This window comes from Haliotis asinina, chromosome 13, assembly GCF_037392515.1.
Source record: "Haliotis asinina isolate JCU_RB_2024 chromosome 13, JCU_Hal_asi_v2, whole genome shotgun sequence".
In the NCBI taxonomy this organism is placed as follows: Eukaryota; Metazoa; Mollusca; class Gastropoda; order Lepetellida; family Haliotidae; genus Haliotis; species Haliotis asinina.
In genome coordinates this window covers 16285404-16309818 of record NC_090292.1, presented here as the reverse complement: position 1 = coordinate 16309818, position 24415 = coordinate 16285404, and the positions used below count along the sequence as shown (strand labels likewise).

Below are 24415 nucleotides of genomic sequence, written 5' to 3'. Positions count from 1 at the left end.
GCTATATGGCGGTGGTCTATAAATATTCAAGTCGGGACCAAACAATCCAGTGATCAACAGCATGAGCATCAATCTACGCAACTGGGAACCGATGACGTGTCAACCAAGTGAGTGAGCCTGACCACTCGACCCCCGTTAGTCGCCTCTTATGACAAGCTTGGGCTGGAGAAGATCAGTTCTAACCTGGATCTTCATGGGCAATAGTGGAAGCGACATACAACCAAATTGTTCACACATGACCTGTTGGTAAAGATCTACATACCTCAATGAAGATGGGGTTGTCATTCAGGGATGCTGCCCGTTGAATATTCTTCACTCCCACCTGGCAACACATGGAGGGCCAACGCCATGACAACAATAACTAAAGCAAGGATAGAAATTAACCAAGAGCGACTGAGTTTAGTTTTATGCCACTTTTGGCAATATTCCAATTTGTAGGGGAAACAAGAAATGGGCTCTATACATTGTACCCATGTAGGGGATCGAACCCAGGTTTTCAACATGATAAGCAACCACTTGAACCACTAGGCTACCCATCTAATTATCAAAGAATGTGTCTTAGTCAAAATAGTGACAAACAAAATACATACTCCCAAAATACTATTATGTCTGTTTGTTGCTTAACTCTGCACTCAGAAATATTTCTGCCAGGAAACGACTTATCACCTAAGTCTGGGCCAGAAAGTCGAGGGATCAACATCATGAGCACCAATCTACGCTATTGAAATGTGATGACACGAATCATTAGTGTACTGTCTGTACTTCACTGGTCTGCTGGTGTGATTGCGAATGTAAAACTGCTTCCTGTTTTCCAATGTGCTTCAGCTTGTGAGGAATACTCTATTTGAATTCTAGATTAAATATATGATCTGAATTTTTTTATTCAAAGACGATTTTAATTATTTATATGTGGAAAAAATGCACTGGCCACCTGGACCACTGAAGATGGATCATTTAGTAGTCCTGATGCATTTTTACTAGTCAGGGACCATAGGACCTGCATAAACTTAGCAAACTGTACCTTCAGTCAGTACGATGTGTTTGAACTTTAGATTCTATTCCCCATCTACTCCCTTACCTCTCCTCCCAGCTCCTGAGCATATTCCAGGTCCAGCTCGTACAGGGTCTCGATGTGGTCGCTGGTGAAGGCGATGGGCACGAGCAGCAGGTTTTTCCTGCCCCTTGCCACCAGTCCCTTGATGGCCTCATCTGTCTGAGGGCTCAGCCACGGCAATGGACCCACCTGCAGATTAGGATTTCATATCTACCATTTATGGTGTGTCAGAGTGAACACATTTGTCAGCATGATTTATCAAATTTACTTTCAGGAATCAGATATTTACCCCAAACCATACATCTGAAGGTCCCTGGGACTCATGCTTATAATTTTCAAGGATCCTAAACAACAAAATGAGGGTGCTAGACACTTAAATGTTATTATTAATACTGTTATAATACTGTGACATCCCTACTGCCTATCTTGAACTACAAAGTAAGTAGGCATGCCTGTGATATGCCTATTGCCAATCATGAACTGCAACGTAAGTAGGCATGACTGCGATATGCCTATTGCCTACCTTGGACTGCCACACCAGTCTGTAGGCGTGACTGTGACCCAGTTCTTCCATGACGCTCTGTACCGTGGCTGCTACTTCAGTGCTGTATGGATCTCCACGATTCACAACCTGAATAACACACCAAAATTGTTTGCCTTGACAAAACAATAAACAATAAATACTGAACACTACCAAACTTACTGCAGGTGTACTCAGAAAATTGATTAAGATGCTAGCTCCAGTACATACCGGAAAGAAGTTTTGTCACCTTGTGAAAAAGGAAAGGGACTGAAGGAAAATTAATTGCCACACAGCTACTTACATTTAGGGACCAATGTCAAGCCACTAAATAAATTGTTTATTCATTTTCAAATGAGATAATTACCAAACACATGACAGGTCTACACAGAAAATTTATTAAGATGCCAACTCTAGTACACACAGGAAAGAAGTCTTGCCATGTTATGAATGAGGCAAGGCACTGTGAAAAAAACCTACTTTCCATACAACTACTTAAATATAGTACACACAGGAAGGAAGTGTTCCCACCTTATGAATGAGGCAAGGCACTGTGAAAAAAACTATTTTCCACACAACTATTTATATATAGTACACACTGGAAAGAAGTGTTCCCACCTTATGAATGAGGCAAGGCACTGTGAAAAAAACTATTTTCCACACAACTATTTATATATAGTACACACTGGAAAGAAGTGTTCCCACCTTATGAATGTGGCAAGGCACTGTAAGAAAACTATTTTCCACAAAACTACTTATATATAGTACACACAGGAAAGAAGTTTTCACTCTCTGTGAATGAGGAAAGGAACTGTAGGAAAACTACTTTACACACAACCACTTTTATTTAGGGGTCAATGTCAAGCCACTAGATAAATTGTTCATTCAGTTTCAGATGAACATGGTATAAGCTGATGATTTTGTTGAGATTATGAAGACAAATGAGTGACTTAAAGTCTGTTACACGTGTTGGATTCGGAGGGTGAGAATGTGGGACATGGGTCCAAAATGCACTGGTTTAACTAATTCTGATCATGTAAAACAGCCTGCCAGATAAACTGGCATCAACATTTAATTGCTTTGTGGAAGGACAATGAAAAAGACGAAACAACTGAAATCTAAATTATTCTTGTAACATGAAGATGACTTAGTTACATGACATGAGACAGAAAAGAGAACAATGTTGTGACTATCTCTACACAATCCTTACCTTTAACGGCAGTGAGTGGGCGGAGAACAGAATGACAATATCATCCCTATCTTCTTCTGGGAATCTGGCAATCTCCTCTCTAATATTTTGAGCAAAGGCCTGAGAAAAAAGAAGAAAATATTTACAAAAAATATCATAAACACAAGCATTACCTTACATTACTTGAAATCAGCTATTTTATTCCAACTGTGTTCCCTACCTTGAATATTATGTAAAGCGGTGTAAAACAACACTCACTCACTATCTCTGCAGAGATATGTGACTATTGCAAAGGCAAACACTCTTATCTGCACAAAAACCTAGAATGTCTCAGAAAACCTGATCACAATATTCAAGACATTGGGTCTGATTCTGTATTTTATAACTTAACGTAAATGGGCAGTTAGAGAGGCATAGTACCAGAGCCATTCTTCACGAGACCCAGAAATTTGTCCAGTTTATTTTTCACATTGTGTACTTGTTGTGGATAGTCTAGTGTTGAGATAAACTTTAAGAATCTAGGACTGAGGTGAGTGAGTGAGTGAGGATGGTTCTATGCTAGTTTAAGCCAATTTGAGCAATATCATTTAAACATATTTATTTATGTGAATAAGCACCATCATGGCGGGGGATACCAGAAATGTACTTCACACAATTTACCCACATACAGAAAATCTCACCCAAGTGTCTACTGATATCAAATTCCCAACACGAGTTGATAAAGTTAGAAATATCTGAGGCTTGCCTTTATCAATGAGTGTTGATACAATTGATATCAGTAGACACGAGGGTGAGATTCTATTTATCATCCCAAATTATTCTTCCCTTGTTTTCAATGAAAACTGTGTTATTTGAAGCAGCGGAATTAATTTGGAACAGGCAGCATTAAAAAGTGTACTTTATTTGAAACCTCTGGCTAACCCTGCCTGTTCCAAGTGAATTCCTGTGCTTCTAATACATAATAACACCTGGAAACTAGCCAACACATGATGTTTATCCTCTAACTGAAATGCCGAGATATGAACAAAACAATATCACATTATTCCTGAAGTCTAAGAGAACAGATTTCGTGTTGTCAAACATGAAGGGTTCAGTTCAAGCTTGAAGTGAAGTGAAATTCGGGTCATATGATGAGGATGGGAGTGAGTTTAGTTTACGCCGCTTTCAGCAATATTCCAGCGAAATCACGGCGGGGGACACCAAAAAATGGGCTTCACACATTGTGCCCATGTGGGGAATCGAACTCGGGACTTTGGCGTGAACGCTTTATCCACTACCGCTACCCCACCGTCCCTGATGAGGATGTGAACCTGGATATCTGAACACACCATTCACAAAGTCAGCACTAGAAACATCAATCTGCGTACCTTAACTAGCCCTTTGTGTGTTGGCCAGCGGTCAATGACGCTCCACACCAGGTTGCTGGGGCTTCGTCGCTTCATGTAGTGGCGGTAGATGGCATTTAGACTACTTCCTGTTGTAGAACAGCTGTATTGTGGGTACTGGGTGAAGGCAACAGCTCGTTCTATACCATCCCTGATGAAAACATAACATGATGTCTGATGTTTAACACAACAATAATAAGGTGAATAAAATCTTAAACCAATAAAACAATTCCTTCTGAAGTGTCCTTCAGTATCCACTGAAAGTCTGAATGGTCATCAAAATGATATGAAAATATTCCCGATAATGGAAGAGATTTCAAAGTCCTAACTCCTGACTGGAGAAATTTTTGCTGCTCAAGTGACTATGTTAAGCTGTCAAACATTGTTGTTGGGTACAAAACATGAAAAGAACAAGATTTACAAAGCGACGTGCACATTGATTGGTGATAGGTGTATTTGGGGGGGGCTGACACCCTATAAAGCTGGTTCCTTCTGTTCACATCACACTGGTCCAGAACTCACCTCTGTTCTAATATGGCTATAGTTTCCGTTCTCATAAAATCCCCAGCGACAAAAACAATTATCTTACCTCACACACGAAAGTCGCTTTCTGAATGGCTAAGCGCTATTCTATTTTTTAAAAGTACCCTGCTTACAGGCAATGTATTATTTTCAATGTACACCGCTGGGAATTCCGAACTAGCCTGGTGCTTCATGGTAGTACTTCTTTGCCTCGAATAACATTGAATCATGCATGAAGCGTGGAAATTACCAATGTTTTGTGATTGAAAATCGATGGAAGGTAGATAACTCTAAATCTGTTTACCTTGTGTCGTCTGCAAAATGGTGATTCGAAATGCATTCAACAGAAATGCAGTTCAAAATTGAAATTCAGGTGTTCGATAAGACAAATACGTTGTTCACTAGTCCCTCGAGGGCCATAGTCTTACGTACCCTGCGGGCTCAGGGAACATAAACACACCTCAAGGGTACATGAGCCCAGGGACCCCTCACGACATATCCTCCCGCACCCCACATATTTGAAAGGACAAATCATCTGACAGTTACTTTATGTTTTCTCAGATGAAGTCTGAACCGTTCCCAAGGAAGTCATGGAAAATACAAATGCCATATATCGGTAAACAGCAATAGGCACCACTTTGGGATCTGTCACACATATCTACCAACTTTTGCTGAAGGATATTACAAAGTTTTTGAGTTCTGCTCCGGAAACGAAGCCCATCCCTCCATTTTGAGATGAAGTCCAAAACATTTCCATGGAATCCGAGAAAATAAGAAATCACAAAAACCTGTAAATAGCAAAAGGCACCACTTTGGGGTCTGCTGCACAGATCTACCAAGTTTGGCAGAAAAATATTGAACGGTTTTTGAGTTTTGAGACGAAGTCCGAACTTTAGGATCTGCCACACATATTTACCAACTTTTGCTGACAGATATTTCAAAGTTTTTGAGTTCTGTTCCGGAAACGAAACACACCTCTCACTTTTGAGACTATGTCTGAAACGTTTCCATGGAAACCAAGAGAAAAATAAATCACCAAAACCTGTAAAGAGCAAAAGGCATCACTTTGGGATCTGTCACACATATCTACCAACTTTTGCTGAAGGATATTACAAAGATTTTGAGTTCTGCTCGGAAACGAAGCCCATCCCTCCATTTTGAGATGAAGTCCAAAACATTTCCATGGAATCCGAGAAAATAAGAAATCACAAAAACCTGTAAATAGCAAAAGGCACCACTTTGGGGTCTGCTGCACAGATCTACCAAGTTTGGCAGAAAAATATTGAACGGTTTTTGAGTTTTGAGACGAAGTCCGAACTTTAGGATCTGCCACACATATTTACCAACTTTTGCTGACAGATATTTCAAAGTTTTTGAGTTCTGTTCCGGAAACGAAACACACCTCTCACTTTTGAGACTATGTCTGAAACGTTTCCATGGAAACCAAGAGAATAATAAATCACAAAAACCTGTAAAGAGCAAAAGGCATCACTTTGGGATCTGCCACACATATCTACAAACTTTTGCTGACAGATATTACAAAATTTTTGAGTTCTGCTCTGGAAAGAAAACACACCTCTCACTTTTGACACAATGTTCAAAACGTTTCCATTGAAAACCGAGAAAATAATAAATCACAAAAACCTGTAAATAGCAAAAGGCACCACTTTAGGTTCTGATTGATATATCTACCAAGCTTTGCAAAAAATACTGAATGGTTTTGGAGTTCTGCTCCGGAAACGAAGTCCATCCCTACATTTGGAGACGAAGTCCAAAATATTTCCATGGAATCCCGAGAAAATAATCAATCACTAAAACCTGTAAAGGTTCTGATTGATATATCTACGAAGTACGAATATAGTTCTTCTCCAAAAAGGAAGCTCATCCCACCATTAGACTAACACCTAAATGTTCCATGGAAAAACACACACAAAAATAAAAATGCCCAAACTCTGTAAACAACAAAAGGCATAACTATAGGTTGAGATTATTATGTTTTCCTTGTGTCGTCTGCAAAATGATAATTTGCCTTGCATTCAAAAGAAGTGCTTCAAACAGTTCAAAATTAAAATTCAGGTGTTTGGTAAGAGACGGGGGGATAAAAATAAAAATGCCAAAAATCTGTAAATAGCAAAAGGCACAACTGTAGTTCAGTTTAATACATCCGTCAATTCTGATCTAAAAACACTGAATGTTTTTTGATAAAATGATTACAGACGAACGGACAGACAAGGCATTGACAATATCCTCCTTCATGATATGCCGGGGGATAAAAATGCAACAGGAATTACCTCCCTTATTCCATTCCAATGAGAACATATGCTACATGTATTAAGATCCAACTTGACTAATACTAGCAAATGTGGTCACAAATATCCCTCATCTGCCAGGGACATGTGCTGACACAAGAGAATCTAATGGCTGGCTTGTCTATTGTCATCAAGGGCTATTGAGATCCCATTGATCCGGCCATAACATTACTGGGTTCTGTCTAAATGAAACATTTGCACATCGTGCCAGCGAAGAACTTCTAGTTATCCCAAAGCATACATGAATTACCGAGGCCTTATAAATCATCATTTTGGAAACAACGTTGCTGGCTGGACGACCAAATCTGATTGCGAATAATCACAAATCCTGAACACTCACACCATGAGAGAGCCATATAAGAACAGAGGTTTGTAGGACGATATGACAAGTACCATGTGTGGGAAGAGCATGCAGCCAAGTCAGAACCAGAACATTCATGGAACTGGAGTATGAAAAATATTTGGAATTAGAATTTAAAAATCTTGAAAACAAGTGAAGTAAGACTTTTCCTGGATTCCCAGTAACTTGGGGACTGAAGAGTACTAAGCAGAGTGCAACTTTAAGACACAAACGAAATAACAATTGCTCTTAAACATATTTTAAGAGCACTTATCCCACTAACTGGGATCACATTATAGTATAAAAAAATATCCAGACATGTTAGCACAGTTCCATGTGACTATTAAGAGTACTGTGGCTACTGCTATAATTATGTATGCATATATGGGCATCGCTAATGCTATTGTAGAGTTTGGGTGTCATGACGAATCATACGCAAGAATACACCTATTGGGTTTTAAGAGATTCTTATGTGCTTTTTGTACTCCCAGATTTGTACTTCATTGAGTAAATGGGATTTTATTGAGTGAAATATGCAAATACACGCCTTATCTGGCGCCTTATCTGTGTTTGTTAGATTATTTCTGAACAATAGACACTTACTCCTCCATCTGCTCAATGGCATCTTCTGTCAGAGGGTTGGCGTATCGAAAGCCCACATAGAACTTGTGAGGAGCTGAAAGACATGACAAATTTCAGTTCAGCAGCGTACGAATCAACCACAGCTTATCCATGGCTAGTAAAAAAAAAAGTTTGGCAAGTAAATCTCTAGCCCGACTGGCTAGTGAATGTTTATAGGGTCATCTTACAAAATATATACTCTTTCCAATGCACTTTATATCATTTAAAATTAGGGCCTGAAATACTGCATATAATACTGGCAGCTTAAGGATGAAACCTTTGCCATGCCAACAATATCTTCTCATTTATTTTTGTAACCTTTTGCATAGTCTCTACATTTAAATTTTGGGCTTGCAAATTATTTCGTGGCCAAGTAGCTTAAAGCAAAAGCTGGCCTGACTGGCTAGCAAAATGTGGAAATAATTTCAAACACTGTAATTTGAAATACCTCTAAGGACAGACAGAAACGAACCTATATACCATGCTTGTCATAAGAGCTGATTAAGAGGATCGGGTGGTCAGGCTCCCTGACTTGGTTGACATATGTCATCGGTTCCCAGTTGAGCAGATCGATGCTCATGTTGTTGAATTGTCTGGTCCAGACTTGATTATTTACAGACTGCATGTGGCACTGAAGTGAACTCACTCACTCACTCACCCATTGTGCCACAATCACTTTCATCATGGTATGCTTCCTTGAGTGGCATTTCGAAGTTGGTGTCGGGAACAACAAAGACAGTTCTATGGATAACTTCTTTAATAGGATATGAGCAATGTTTCGGCCTTAGTTAAAGCTCCTGAGATTCAGAATACTAAACACTAAACAAACTCACCCGTTTCTGGGCTGATTTTATCAAGTATTTCTACCATTCCTTGTCCCTGTGTCTCGGTCCATCGCTTGATGGGTGAGCCGCCGCCAATCTTACGGTACTGGGTTTGAATGCTGGGCGTCCTCCGCTTGGCGATGTACGGGGCCAGTTTACTGTAAAACACAACCAGTATTTACTGAAACCTTTAGAAATCATTTGTTGTTAATTTGTTTTTTCCCCAATATTCTGGGTAAAACTGTCACAGATGCCTGCAGGAGGGAGTGTTTGGGTGGGTGCAAGTGTTAGTATCTATCTGTCTGTCTGTCTGTCTGTCTGTCTGTCTGTCTGACTGTCTGTCTGTGCGTGTGCGTCTGTGTGTGTGCCTGTGAGAGAGAGAGGAGAGAGATAGGGTGAAATGAGAAAGTGAGAGAGATATAGAGAGCGAGAGGAGAGAGGGGAAGAGGGAGAGGGAGAAAGTGTGAGAAAGAGGGTGAAGTGAGAAAGAAAGATAGAGGAAAAGAGGAGAGAGAAAAGAAGAGAGGCGGAAGTGAGAAAGTGAGAGAAAGGAGAGATAGAGAGAGGGAGGGAGAGAAGAGGAGAGAAGAGAAGAGAGAAGAGAGAGGGAGAAAGTGAAAGAGAGGGTGAAGTAAGAAAGTGAGAAAGGCGAGAGAGAGAGAGAGAGAGAGAGAGAGGGAAGGAAAAGACGAGAGGGGAAGGAAAAGAGCAGAGGGGGTAGGGGGGAGAGAGAGAAAGATTGTGTGTGTGCGTGCATGCCTGCATGCGTTATGGTTATATCTGTGTGAACGAGTGTGTTAGTCTTGATTGATGTATCTTTGTGTGAGTTGGTGGGGGAAGAGGGGATCTGTCATAAGGGTGGGAAGGGTGTTGAAAGGTAATCTGTCATAAAGGTGGAAAGGGTGTTGGAGGGGGATCTGTCATAAGGGTAGGAAGGGTGTTGGAGGGGAGGAGATGCACATTACTGAGTGCACTAATTACCTCTGTGCAGGTAGGGGAATCAGATCCTTGTCCAGGAACAGTCTCAGCAGAAAGTCGTGGACATCTTCCGTCTTCTCAGGGCCACCCAGATTCAACATGAGTATACCTGTCTTGGGTTTGCCACTGAAAGTGTGGAAACAATACTAAACTAAACGATCACTCCATGCACGATCGTTAAAACACAATTCATAATACTTCAGTGAGTGATTATGGTTTTATGCCACTTTCAACAATATTCCTTCAATGGGGAACACCAGAAAAGGGCTTCACACATTGCACTCAAAGGGAGAATAGAACCTGGGCCTTTGGCATGAAGAGCGAAAGCCATTGTATACCCTCTAGGCTACCCTGACTGACAATAAGATTTCTATAAACATTAAAACATATTATGGTGGTCTGACTAACATCACAAACATCAATCCCCCTGGATGCCGAGGTTTTTTTTAGGCGCACATTTTTGTAAGGTTTGAAAAGTGAACGTTGTGCGAGAATTGCACTCGCATGGTCCTGGATCTGCGTACAGCTATAAAATTACACAAAAATGTAGAATATTTAATTTTTCTATCTGGTGGTATAAATATACCTGCGACTATCTCAGGGGTTTGAGAAATAGACACTGCTAAACGTTGTCTAAAACTTTTTGAAAATAAAGCTTGATATCTGAACGACATAAGTGTATACGAAATGGATGTATGTGCTAATGCATACCATCATACGCACAAAATCAAAAATGACCCGCAATAAATGTCAAAACATCGATTTTCTTTTATGACATCAAACGTCGACAGAGACGTCATGCATATATAAAGATAAGGGGGCATAACTCCGCTATGCCTTACATTAAGTCACAGTGTAACTCAGATCACATGGCGAGAATTTGTTGTGGATATGGACAGTATATTTTCATTATGTTTTGTTCACAGTGAACCAAACTATTCTAATACAAAGTTATCCAATATGAGAGGATACCTTTTGGTAGTTTCACAGTTTGTAAGAAAAGATGCCAATGTACTACATCAGAAAGCAGGTAATAGCGATCTGGATGGACCTATCTGATACATAATTTAGTTTTTAGATTCCCATATTCTCCTGTTTGTGTACATGCATTTTGATTAATTTTGCATCACTCTTAACAAAGTAAGAGACACATCTTCACATATAATGAAAAAACTGAAAATAATGTAACATTTCAGTTGACGTTATGGCATTTTGTGAATCTATGTGATGTCAGAGAAAGACCACACTGGTTTGCTGATTAGTATATATCTAACCTAATTTCCACTCAATGTGTAAAAAATCTCAGCTTTTATGTTAGCATTCAACACTTTTTAGACAAAACATAAAATGAATGATTTTACCACTGAAAAAATGCACTGAATATATCAACAATTATGTATCTTATTGTGAGAAACATGCGCACCTGTCTGGCATCAATTTAGCGTAAATGAAAATTTCACAATACCTGAATATTCATTGAATATTCATTTAGGATATAGACTTTTCTTCTTATGATTATGTAATTATTTCACTTCATAAGTATGCAATGAAAGGTACAATGAGATCGCTTTTTCAGTATGGAACTATTAGAATATGGACGTAAGGTTTGTCCAAATTAAGACATGACCTGGTGTATATATTTTTAAACAATTTTCATACAAATATTGTTTGAGTTAGATATTCTGCCATCAAGTATGTTTAAATCGAATTTGAAATGACTTTATTATCTAGAAGAACGATAATGAATCATAAAACTCTTTTGTCAAACTCGCACCAGGTCCATCAATATTCATAATTGTTTTGTCTATAAAAATGACACAAACCAATACAATGAACAAGAAAATTCCTTTAAATATGTGTGCCTCTACATTTCATAAAATGTACAAATCATTTTCATTAAAATTATCAGTTGTACTTATAAGTTGGACTCAAATTGCTGTTTACTAACCTGTTCATATGAAACTGCAATATTTATTCCAACGTATTGAATACTGTACATCACAGTTCCCATGTTGCAGTAATGGCTGGGAGTGATCTTCTAACCCATGTGTATAGGCTTAAAATGTGGTACAGTACACTTACTGAGTCAATTTCCCATGTAAATATTGTTCAAACAATCAAAAGCTATCAAAGAATAAAAACGCATAGCTTATATCCACCTATGATATGGTGTTGAACATATGTAGATACTGAAACCAGTTTCGTGAAAAAATATCTGGACAATACGCAAAATTTACGTCACAATACTGAAAATGAAAAAATATCTGGACGATACGCAAAATATACATCACAATACTGAAAATGCAATCGGAATGATATGGCCATTGTGTTTACTCTGGTTCAACCGACCTTCACTTTAAAGAAATTTCCTATTATGTGCAACAATGTTGATGTGGAATATCACTACTGATGACCGATTTCTTTCAAGATGGTTGCTTCGCTGACAAGAGTACATACGATTTTGTTAGGACTGTTTCCTTGATTCAGGGATCTTTTGTACATAAATGTGAGATGTAAGTAATCAGAATTATTCTGACTATCTGTGTACTGTTTTTATCATTTACATTGTAAATGGCGGAAGAAGCCAGATATGTTGAGAAGTACATCGTCATTCTGCATGATTTTGCATCAGTCATGGCATCATGCTACACTAAAAGTTTGACAGTTTCTTATGAATTATCAAATTTGTGCATTGTATCTATTTTTAATTTGCTATTTCTTGCTATGATAATCTTCCCCTGAATATTCTAAGCATATTGAGCCATTGTAAGCAATGATTACACATATGGACGTTGGAAAAATTTCCGAAAATGCTAGGTAGTGTAAAATCAGAATTTTTCCTTGTTTACATTTCAAACAAGCGCTGTCTTTCAAGCACAGAGTTCATTTTCATACCAAGTATCTTTCGTTTCGTTTTATCAAGACAGTTGGTATTGGTGACAAAGACCATTTGTAATTTGATTCTAAGATGTTTGGGGAATTCAATGAAGCATTTGTCGCAGCTCACTGTGAAATATACATGATGTAATAGACGTCTCAATAACGACCTTCTTGAAACGTGATTTTGTAAACACTCTCCAATGTGGCGGAAAGTGCACTTCGGCGTTCGTGTAAGTGTATTTTTAAAAACATCTCAACCGATTCTAGGTTCATTGGCGACGTTTCAGAATTATCATTACTGGTTACATGAAAACTTGATATCAGTGATCACTAATATGCTATTTTTGAAATTCAATACTCACAGTATTTATCTGATTTTCACGTTTCAAAACTTAGAGCAAAAATCGCTCTGAATTGCGATTTGGCATAGTGAGAATAATGACGACATTTATGATGAAGCCTAGTTTGAAAGACAATTTTAAGTGCTTTAGTTTGGTCTGAGATAATAGTGGATGGTATCAGGAAAAGGGAATTTTCAAAACTGCGAAATATATATATATATGTGCATGGTATATTTAGAATTTTATTGGGGCCTTCAAAGTGAGGGTTGAAAAGGAAGGACATATATGTCCCTGTGGCTTCCAGGGGGTTAAGTCAATAAGTTATCCGGAATGAAATATACAGCAAGTTGACAGGCAAAATGACATCAGTTTGATATATCAATCAATTTGTAATGAGCATGTTTGTTATGTATGAAGACAACTGTCTAAAATAAACAGGGCTGGATTTAGTACTCTCAAACTTGCACTGGTGCAACCTAATATTACAAAGTGTGACCTAGTTTTCAGTCTAAATTGTGCCAGGTGCAAATGAATTTTTGAGTCTGTAAACCTCTGCATAAAACATCTAAATATCTGCATCTACATATTGCAATAAAAGCAGTGCGGCTGGAATTTGGTTGGTGCAAGTAGGTTTTTATCTTAGGTTGCACCTGGTGCAAGTAGTTTAATATCTCTTTAATAGAGCCCTGATAAATCATGAGAGGGTAGAAAGTATAAATCCAAGCATTAGACTAGTTTCATGTTCAGCGTCACATTTTAGATTTATGTAGATATTGCTACAAACAGTCAACAATGAAGGAAGGACCAACTGATGTAAAGGTGTATAGCAAGTGAGTGAGTGAGTCAGTCTAGAATTATGTCATACTCAGCAATATTCCAGCTATATGACGTCGGTCTGTAAATAATCGAGTCTGGACCAGACAATCCATTGATCAACACCATGAGCATCGATCTGCGCAATTGGGAACCGATGACAGGTGCCAACCAAGTCAGCAAGTCTGACCACCCGATCCTGTTAGTCGCCTCTTACGACAAGCAGTCGCCTTTTATGGCAAGCATGGGTTGCTGAAGGCCTATCCTACCCCAAAAGTTCACAGGTTGTATATTGCAAGATACTGAGTAGTCGATAAATATAATCCATTAATTGTAGCAATGAACAGAGATAAAATAATCCAATAACTTCCCATCACGTGTTTTACCTGTGTGAACTGGAGTGCCTCGTGGTGTCACTGACTTGAAGGGTGCCAACAGACACAGGTGGGGAGATGCCCATATTCCTGGCACCCCCGCACTTCTGAAGCCATCCTGCAACAAAACACAACTAACTTGAATTCAAAATAAATTTCCAAATATGAGCCTTGATACCCCATGCTTGTGGATTTCATCAAAGTAGTGAAAGTTCGAGATCTGCACAACTTCAAAGTTCGCCCAGCTGCGAGTGAGTACAAGGCTGTGATCAGGCTGTGTGATAACTAGCTGTGCCTAACAGTCTGCATGAGGTGAATACTCCCCAGGGAGTTGAGCTGATTGAAAGTATGTCAGAATAATCAGTTGATCAAGAAAAAACACCAGTGCCTTGAGCATGTACTAGTTGCATGGACATGTGTGCTGTATAAACATCCTACAATCAGTCCGACACGTAACATGTACCTGAGACTGCCTATCGTCTCATGTACATGAGACAATGCACTCTGCAGTGCTAACTGATGTGTTTCATCACAGTTCATTCAATCACCATGCCACCAATTTGATTGGGTGCAAACATGGCTTGGAGTTATCAAAGAGTCCCATAAAATTTCCAAACATGGAACATCAAAGTTGTGAATTAACATTTTTTATTCTCGGATTTCATGATTTTGTCATTTACTCTGAACAGATTACCATAGATGAACCTAATAGTATTTTGCAAGTTCTAAAGTTGATTATTTCTGTCTAAAATTAGTTTGAACACCCGATCAATGTTATCTCCAACAAAATATTCAAAATTGGGATGATTTATCCTGGGACTCTCTATACTTGTGGCTCATGAAAACATCAGGAAAGCAGAAACACCACTTGTTTCTCAGGGACAACTCTTTACATTTGCAAAATATGCACAAACAATAATAATGATAAAGTTGTTTACATAACACTGAGCAGACGAGATACATTGAGGATACAAAACGACCTTCCATCTAATACCATTTTTATTAAACGAGTTAATGATTTGGTATCAAACGAGCGAAAGCGAGTTTGATACTAAATCTTTAACGAGTTTAATAAAAATGATATTTCATGGAAGCAAGTTTAGTATTCTGTTTATTACTCGCCAACATAAATTGACAGAAACTGCTGCGAAATTCCCTACAGTGTGAGGACTCTCAGCTTTCCGAGTCAAGCAAGGGCTAGTAAGAATTGCGACATCAGCATTAGCATTGTGACGTCACAACTTTGAACCATTTTGACGTCATACGTCAAGCCGTATTACACTAGTGCAATACTGCCATTAAAATATTACACTGCAGTATTTTCAACGGGCGAGTAATAAACACCCTACTCAGGTCTTCCTTATTTACAGCCTAAAACCACTGACTGACATCCAGTTGCATATCAATCACACCACTTCCAACTGAAGAGAGGCAGTGGGTTAGCTGATTAAAAATTCAGCTTATCATGCCGAGGATCCAGGTTTGATTTGAACATTTGCACAATGTGTAAAGCCCTTTTCTGCTATACCCCACTATGATATTGCTGGAACATTGCTAAAAGCGGCGTAAAACCACACTCACTCCCTCTCCCTGAAAAGTGTCACACACAAAACTCACTTCTTATAATCTATCATTAGCATCAAGTTGGTGACACAAAACTTTTTGGACATACATAAGGCAACTGTTGGCCACTTGCAATAATTTTTTCTGTGCAGTACTTTTGCAGTTCTGAAGGTAATGGAATATATATTCACTAGACTCGTCAAGGAACACAAAATGCGTCTGCAGACAAATCTCAAAAATTATCTTGATACTGTTTTTTTCAACTACTAACATTAACTTACCTGATATAGTTTAATAATATTTTCTGGTTAACATGAATTCAATTAATCATGTTTCATAATTTCACAAACTCTAAGGAATTTGAAAATAGTATGATTCAACATGGAACATTTTATGTTATTTGATGCTGAATTTGACACAAATATTTGACCCAAAGCAGGCAATTCATGAGAATTAAATAATTTTTTAGCTATTTACTACAAACATAAGGCTAAATATTTCACCAACAGCAGGTCTCTACTTGAGTGGGAGGCTAGAATCTGTGCCAAGGACAGCAGCGATCAGACTGAGAGTCCATGTAGGGGTCATGAATCAGGCCTACTGTCACAGGAAGACAGAGAGATTGTTGTAAATCAACTCTCAAGTACACATATGTATGTAACAGTCCTAGTTTTCAGTTAAAGATGCTGGTCCCAAGCCCTTGTCTAGTAAAATTCTGCACTGTCAGCTACGATCAGCAAATTAGATACATCTGTGAACAAACCATAATTTAAATGCCCTAAACATCACGCTTTTAGAGTCAGCTTCTGACATGTAGGAACAAGGAGTAGTACCGTTTTAAAACCCCTTGCAGGATTCGTTCAAGTGCTTTGTCAGTTGCACTGGTGCAACCTAACATTACAAAGTGCAACCTCATTTGGAGTCTAACTTGCACAAGATGCAAGTCAATTTTTGAGAAATAAATCAACAATAAATCTTATCTCATAAGCATAAATATGTCAGCTGATTTTTCATCCAAACTTTGAATTGTTTTGACACTGAAACTTTGCTATTCATTGACATGTTTCGGCTATGACAATTCTTGTAAACAGAGATTAACTGTGTTGCTATGGTTTCATGGGTACTACATCACAGAAATATGTTTATGTGCACCGAAACCTCTGACATTTAACACTCTAAGGTGCACATGGAATTTGGCTGGTGCAACTAGGTCCATATCTTATGTTGCACCTGGTGCAAGTAGGTTAGCATCTTTTAAATCGAGTCCAGTCTAAATACATTTTGTTTCTTAGATTGTAGAAGAAACCCCCTATGGACAAAAGCTCTTGTGGAGAAACAAAACCTTTAGGACAAAACGCCAAAACATGTTTTGACTATTGAGTGATTTTGATTGAATCAGTAACAGAAATTATCAGTGACAGGGATTAACAGACTTCATTAATTTACTTAGCATTTTGCTTGTAAACATTATCAAAGGTGAAGATTCATTATTTATGAGGATTAACTGAAAAGGTTTAACTAATCCACTAGTGTTTACATATGCACACATTATTAAGTATTTCAGCTCACAGTCACATTACAACTGGTATAAATATGTTTGATAAACTAAGCAGGCAGTAGCTGTCCATCATGGAGATATTGCAGAACAATAGAGGTGGTGTCATGTTAAATGTATACAAAGAACTCTGTAGCTGTTGTACAACCATAATATGTCATGAGTCTATGAAGACAACTTTGACAGTAACTTTAACAATTAATATATTGTATCATTATGTACCTTCAGTATTCATTTGGTGCTTTTTGTCCTAATTGGTGGGGGTTTCTGTCCTGTGGGGGTTTTGTGCTAGGGGTTTTTGTCCACAGGTTTTTTTGTACGAACACCGCCACTTGTTAGACTACCTGGTGTCTCTGCATTAAAGGGGAAAAAATAAAACATATGGACAGAATATTTATGTGCTTAAAGAGGGGATCTGTTGTAACAGCTACTACTACTACTACTACTACTACTACTACTACTACTACTACTACTACTACTACTACTACTACTACTACATGAATGAATGAGTGAGTTTAGTTTTATGCCGCTTCTAGCAATATTCCAGCAATATCATGGCGGGGGACACCAGAAAATGGGCTTCACACGTTGTACCCATGTGGGGAATCGAAACCAGGTCTTCAGCGTGACGAGCGGACGCTTTAACAACTAGGCTACCCCACTGCCCCTAGATGAATGAATGGACAAACAGATGGATGTAAGGACAAACAGACAGAAGAACATTTTACTATTTCTACTGTCAATACTACAAAAAGGCATATGATTGCATGACACTGTTGATTCCTTTACATTTACACATATCTAATGGTTCAAAAGTTTTAGGCTATGGTTAAAATTCATGATGGAAAAAAGGTCATTTTTTCGAAAGCTGAAGTACAGGGCCTCCTTTCAGTGTTTCACAAAGCACTTAAGGTGATCATAACTCACTAAGGCAACTACAGTCCTATGTTAAAGAATGGGAGTTAAGGTTAACCTTAATAAAGGTTGACTCATGAAAGGAGCCCCTGTTGTACAATTTGTTATACAAGTAATACAAGCGCTGCTCGAAATCTAACAATGATTCCCACACTCTACATACACATCTCTTTGTTTCCATACTTTTTAAAAGCACTGAAGTATTCCAAGCATTAAATAGTGATAATGTACATCACAGGTGTGAAAACCAGGGATTGGGATAGAGAACTTTGACAATGGACCATTTCCAAGATAACCAACCATTTTCTGAATTCATAATGGACAACCTCCCTTGTGTCAATAACAAAACTTCAAAACTTCAATGGGCCTTTTTATATTCTAATGTGCAAAACGGACCATAGCCCCTGCCCTTCCCAATCCCTGGAAAATTAAGTATTGGGAGCAATAACTAGGACACACATAACACAGCCTATTACAGAAACATTTCAAGCGAGACAGGTTTACAGATATGCAAGTCTCAGATCAGGATATTAATTTTCACATGTGTGATATATTTAACAAACATATGTCACTCAAACTTCAACACATGATCAACAATGGCCGACAGCTGCTATGGCTGTGATACAATGAACAATACACCCACAGTGTTGCTGCACAAACAACCCAGACGTGAAATGTAAAGATAAACTGCCTGATTAAATCTTTATTCCAGCTAATAGTAATACCAAATCTTATCTGCCTGAATGAAAAATAGACAGCATTGATAGAACTAATATCAGAGCCTGAAAGATATTGAAACCCCAAGTAATTATGGATATATATTATGGATTTTAAAAATCAATACATTGTACTTGATATGAAACATGTGTTCAACTGTGGTCCCTTCATTAAGTCAGGTATGGCGTTTAGTAAACAATACCCCTATCTGTACAATATTGATGTGAAATTAAAGCTACGCAGTAAGCAACATTCTGTGGCCATTTGAAACATGTGTTCAGATTATCAGGTTGTGGTTTGAATTAAAGCATGTAACTTATCAATAATCACACAAAGACAGGCAAAACAACACACAATATTGTACAATTCTGTGTCTCTGAATAGGTTACCTGTATCATTTACTAATTGATACATAACTTGGTGACCGGATGTAAAAACATTCTGTGCTACTTTCCGTGTTGTCACAACCCCTAGTGTACAGTACACAACCCTAAATCTGTTAGCAAACGACCACATGATGGCCACATGAAATAATATGTGTAAACACCTAGTTGGTGGTACAGCAACGTGCAGTAAAACTTGGACAAGGTGCTGTGACAATGTGTCCTAGTCCACTCAGCTGTGAATGGGTACCCGTAAGAATGGGAAAGTCACATTATGATTAACTTGGTGCACCAAAATGGCGGCATAACTTGCACGATTCCCAGGGAGCGGAGATTGAAAGTATGATGTGCTGTTGAGACTGACATCAAATGATTTGGGGGAAAAACACAAAGCGCTTTCAGCATGCTGGTAGATGGGATGGACTAGAGCACTATATAAGTACCTACATAATAAACAAAAAAAATATAAATAAATATAATCTGGCACCTTTCCTGGGTGGCCTGAAGAACATCCCCATTTCATGTTACTGTGCATATATTACAACAAACAAGGGCAGTGAGGTCGCCTTGTGGTTGAAACCCATTTCTAGTGTGATATTGTTGGAACACTGCTAAAGGCGATGTATAATTAAACTCTCTACAACAATATATACGACAGATCTACACAAATGATTCATTAAGTTCATGCATTAGTATTGGCCCATTTGATAGACACCAGAGTTAATTTTTATTAAGAGAGGTTTTTAGCAGTATTCCAGCAATATCATGACGTGGGACACAAAGAAATTGTGGGGAATCGACATCATGACGACTGAACAGGTTTAACCACTACGCTACCCCACCACTCCTGTTAAGACTATGAAGTCTGGAATAGGGTTCAGTTAACAATACCGTGGTTATTGTTGGGGTAGGGGGTGTTCTCGCTGACCTCAGTGTTTAAGTCAAGATATATCCCTGGACTGCTGAGAGAGTAACTGGTTGTTTTCCGGACCCTTAGAGCTCTTGCTATAACCAGACAGTATACATCTGAATGTTCACAAAACAGATTTGATATAAAAGGGATGTTGACAATATGGAAATGTCATGTGTTACCTGAGGGTGTCGGGGTGTTATACCCTTCTCCCTAGGCAATCTGTATTTCCTCCACTCTTTCAAGTCTTTGTCTGGGGTGATGTAGCTAGATGGAATACTCAAGGATAAGTCCAGTATGGCGTTCAAGTCCTTTTATTTTTGGAATAGTTTTTCACAAACAAAAGTCCCCAGGTATTTCCTAGTTTCTGCTCTATGCACAACATTAGTTTACAACGTCCTGGGAGAACTCGTGGGTTTCTCATACAATATTGTGATACTATAAGTTCATCTGAGCCATTCTCTCAATATACAGAGAGAAATTCTCATGTCAACGGTGGGGCCCAGAATCGCACACCACTCACCAGACAACTAACCAAATAGAAGTCATGACAAAATGCCCTGGTTATACAGAAAACATTCATGCATCATCCTGATTGTCTCCTTTGACATACAAGGAACGGTTTGCTTTGGGTTGTAATAGTTCGTTCTCAGATATATCCAAGCTCTACATGTTCACAACCAATAAATGATGGAGTCCAGACCAGACTATCCATGTATAAACATGAAACATTCATGTATCATCCTGATCCACTCCTCCACAGTACATTGACTTGCAATCAATGAGGCTGCATAGTTCAACCCGTGAAAACACATCCAGGTCAGAATAGGTATTCGGTAACCCAAGTGTGTCCTACAAGGTGACAAATGAGATTGGGTGGTCAGGCTCGCTGACTTGGTTGACATATCATCAGTTCACACATTGCTTAAATTGATGCTCATGCTGTTGATCACTGGATAGTCCGGCCCTGACTTGATTATTTACAGAATGCTGGCACAAAGCTGGAATATTGCCGAGTGCAACACTAAACAACAAACAAATAGCATAGTTTCACTGAATGGCATTGGTACTTGAGCCGTAGAGGTAGGTACCTGTGATACGTTTCAGTCTAATCCTCACTCCAAAACTGACAATGGTTCATGCTATCATTCCTGTTTACCAGGTTATAATGATGCCATGAAGTACAAAATATTTGTAATTATGTCTGCTCACTTTCTACATAATAAAACCAAATGCACCTCATGGAAAAGAATGATTTTCTGAACATGATGACAGTACAGAATAGGTTCATGCTTGCACAGATTTAGTTAAAGGGGCACTGATGCGGAGCAGTTTCCGTGGACTGGTGTAAACTTTTGTTATTGTTTTTCTCCCGTGAGTACCCGGATGATATCCCAGAATTCGTGACTGGTTCGTGACCTCTGCTGCGCAGTCCGTAAGCGCAATTGATAGTTTAATTATAGACAGATCAACTCAGGTGAAGTCATTTTTACTTCATAACAAATGTATTATGAAAACAAATGAAACACTTTGAAGGTTAATCATCTGCCAGTGGTAGAAATGGTAAAAAACTATTAGGACGGAAAAATAACGAAGCCAAGGTACGTCTCTATATTTTGTCTCATAACCCTAATTAGTTTATTGTCATATTTGTATGATTTTGAAAATTAATAAAAGAACACGCGATCTGCTTATATTCATAGTAAATTTCTAACATAACAGCAACATTTATACATTGTATAGATTGCCAGTGTGGATCCTATTTCACACACATACGCGATCTAGTGTGTGTTTTCTGTCATACAGATTCTGCTGAATGCTACAACAAATAAATTAAAACAAAATGCAAAAAATGAATGTAAAACAGACTAATTTTATAGCAACAATGTCAGGCTACTACCTTGTTCAGGAATGTATCCATCAATATCCACGTAAAAGAAATCGTATTCCATTCATCTGCAGCTGGTAAAAAATCCTGCTCTGTGTCGCGTGTCTTACAACTGTCTCATTTGCGAAAAAGTAACACATCGTTTCACGTCTTTCGTTGGTGAAAACCTGATAAACCTCTCATTGGTCTCCCAAGACAGGACACCTGGCAAACTAATTGTATGATGTCCACTATTTCAAGTAAGTTAGTTAACCAATAATGAGCAATCAATCAACGCAAGGGTGGTTAATTAATTCTTTGAAGGGAGGATGTTGTATTTTGCACTCACACTTTAGGACAGGGTGTAGTCATCTACACACACTGCCTTTTGACAAATCCGCTAGAAGATAAAAGTAATTAATCAATCAGTGTGTTATCGGTTAATCCTTTGATCGATGTTTGTTTTTGTAACTCAGCTGATAAACCCTCATGCATCACTTACATGCACATATTACATAACATACAATACATTTGCCACTACAGACCTTAATTTATAATGTTGAGTATTTACTGCAGACAGAAGATATGCCAAACGGGAACCTTTGTTGAGTAACCAAAGTGGTGTTACTACTAATTATACTTGTTATAAATTCATTAATTGACCATCCAGAGAATGATGACAAATAACACGTAGGTTTACACCATCAAACGCGAGTTACAGCAAGGAAGATGTAATCTCTGTGTCGCATGCAGCCTGAAAACACTTATGGCCCGAAACTGTTTTGAGGATACCAACGGAATTTCGTTACATAAGGAATACACACAGGCATTTGCTGTGTACTTGGGTAAATAGGTGAAATAAGGGTTTTTTCACGTAAGAAAATTTTCAGATTTCTCTACCAAAGGCAAAGTCATCGTTTTTGTTTACGAATTCAAATAAATCAACTGTGTGTTTTATTATCATAAATAATAAACCATTGTAGCTACCATAGCTACCAAAATTTACGTACGATATTTGCTATCACAGCTGAACCAACACACAAAACTACCTAAATATAAAGCTTTGCAATCTTCCGTACTGAAACAAATGGCTTGCTACATGCCTGTAGACATAATATTTTCATGTAACATGATTAAATATCGAGGTTAAAAACACAGAAATAGGATCAAATTGGATCAGTAGTAACTATACCATCCAAACATCCGAAAAGAACTACACTGCTGGGATATTTGGTTACGATCAGACAAGGAATACCATGGATATTTTTAAACAAATGGCATATGATGGGCATCCGGCCTCCTGACTGTTTAGGTGAAGAAATTCTGCTAATATGGACAGGAGCCCAGTTCCTTTGTCCGTCACGGTCGAAGGAGCGGGCGCTGACCAATTTGCGGTTTGGTTTCGTAATTAGACCGTTGGCGAGAAACATTATTCACTCCGCATCAGTGCCCCTTTAATAGTTTGTCATTTTTTAACTCATCTCTATATATCTCTGCCAAACATGGATGACCCTAAAGCCTTAATTTCCTCTGGAAACCCACAAAACATGAACAGATGTTCAAATACTTTCGAATGGATGGAAATGAATTACTATTAATCCATTACATAACGGTTATATAACAGTTTCTACTACACCAAAAGCTACGGCCCTGTACCTGTCAGTCGTGCAATACCTACTTCCTAACTAAATTTCAACTTGAATAAACGACAGTTGCATGACCTTGTAATTTGTCAGGTAAAAGGTTGTCCAGATTGTTTGGGTCGTTATTAGGGACTCTTCTATATAACGCTATCAGATTCTGACGATATCACTTCACTACCTTTTTCAGTGCAGGTCATATTGTGGAACATGTGAACTCAACCATGACATGCATGTGACGTTGCGCTCTGGTGATATGTCGTCAAAATTAAACAGCGAGGCGGTGAATGACATCGCTTCGGCTTGCAGTCAAAATCATGATACGTGCAACCTGCTGCTAAAATCAGGCAATATGTTTTTTCAAAATTATATTTCACACACTCACCTCTCAACCCACGGCTCACGTACTTCGCCATACCGGTGTTTATGTCAACACTGCGCCCTCTGATGAGCTTGCAAGGAAAGATAATCTCGACTCACTCAGAGTTAGTTCCCCTACACCAAAACGCGATGAATGATTTCATTGGCCGTGAGGATTTTACTGGGGATGCAACGAATACGTGTACAAGGGGGTGACTACGACATTTTCGTAGCATTCGGATGTTTATTGCTTGCACCAATTGTTCAAAATTAGTTAATCTTAAGTTAATGCAAAGGATGATTAAATATTTTCCTAGCTCCCCATAGAACAAACATTAAAAGACGAATAACGAAT

At 38.5% G+C, this 24415-nt stretch overlaps 1 protein-coding gene across 3 annotated transcripts in view; it reads right to left on the bottom strand.

Annotated features, from left to right (window-relative positions):
- Positions 1-24150, bottom strand: part of LOC137260470 (ferrochelatase, mitochondrial-like) — a 30491-nt gene extending 6341 nt beyond the window's left edge. Inside the window, exons 1-10 of one of the 3 annotated variants that reach the window (XM_067798134.1) lie at positions 24086-24150; positions 14163-14268; positions 9746-9868; positions 8774-8922; positions 7923-7995; positions 4131-4299; positions 2785-2883; positions 1578-1685; positions 1079-1243; positions 263-322 (exon numbers count right to left, since the gene is read on the bottom strand). In XM_067798134.1, the coding sequence (XP_067654235.1) occupies positions 263-322; positions 1079-1243; positions 1578-1685; positions 2785-2883; positions 4131-4299; positions 7923-7995; positions 8774-8922; positions 9746-9868; positions 14163-14268; positions 24086-24116 (1083 nt within the window). In that variant the 5' untranslated portion in view covers positions 24117-24150. Of the gene's footprint in view, positions 1-262; positions 323-1078; positions 1244-1577; positions 1686-2784; positions 2884-4130; positions 4300-7922; positions 7996-8773; positions 8923-9745; positions 9869-11690; positions 11724-14162; positions 14269-23781; positions 23825-24085 lie in introns of those variants that run through there. The other 2 variants (XM_067798135.1, XM_067798136.1) reach the window with 2 other exon arrangements.
- Between the last annotated feature and the right edge of the window lie 265 nt (positions 24151-24415).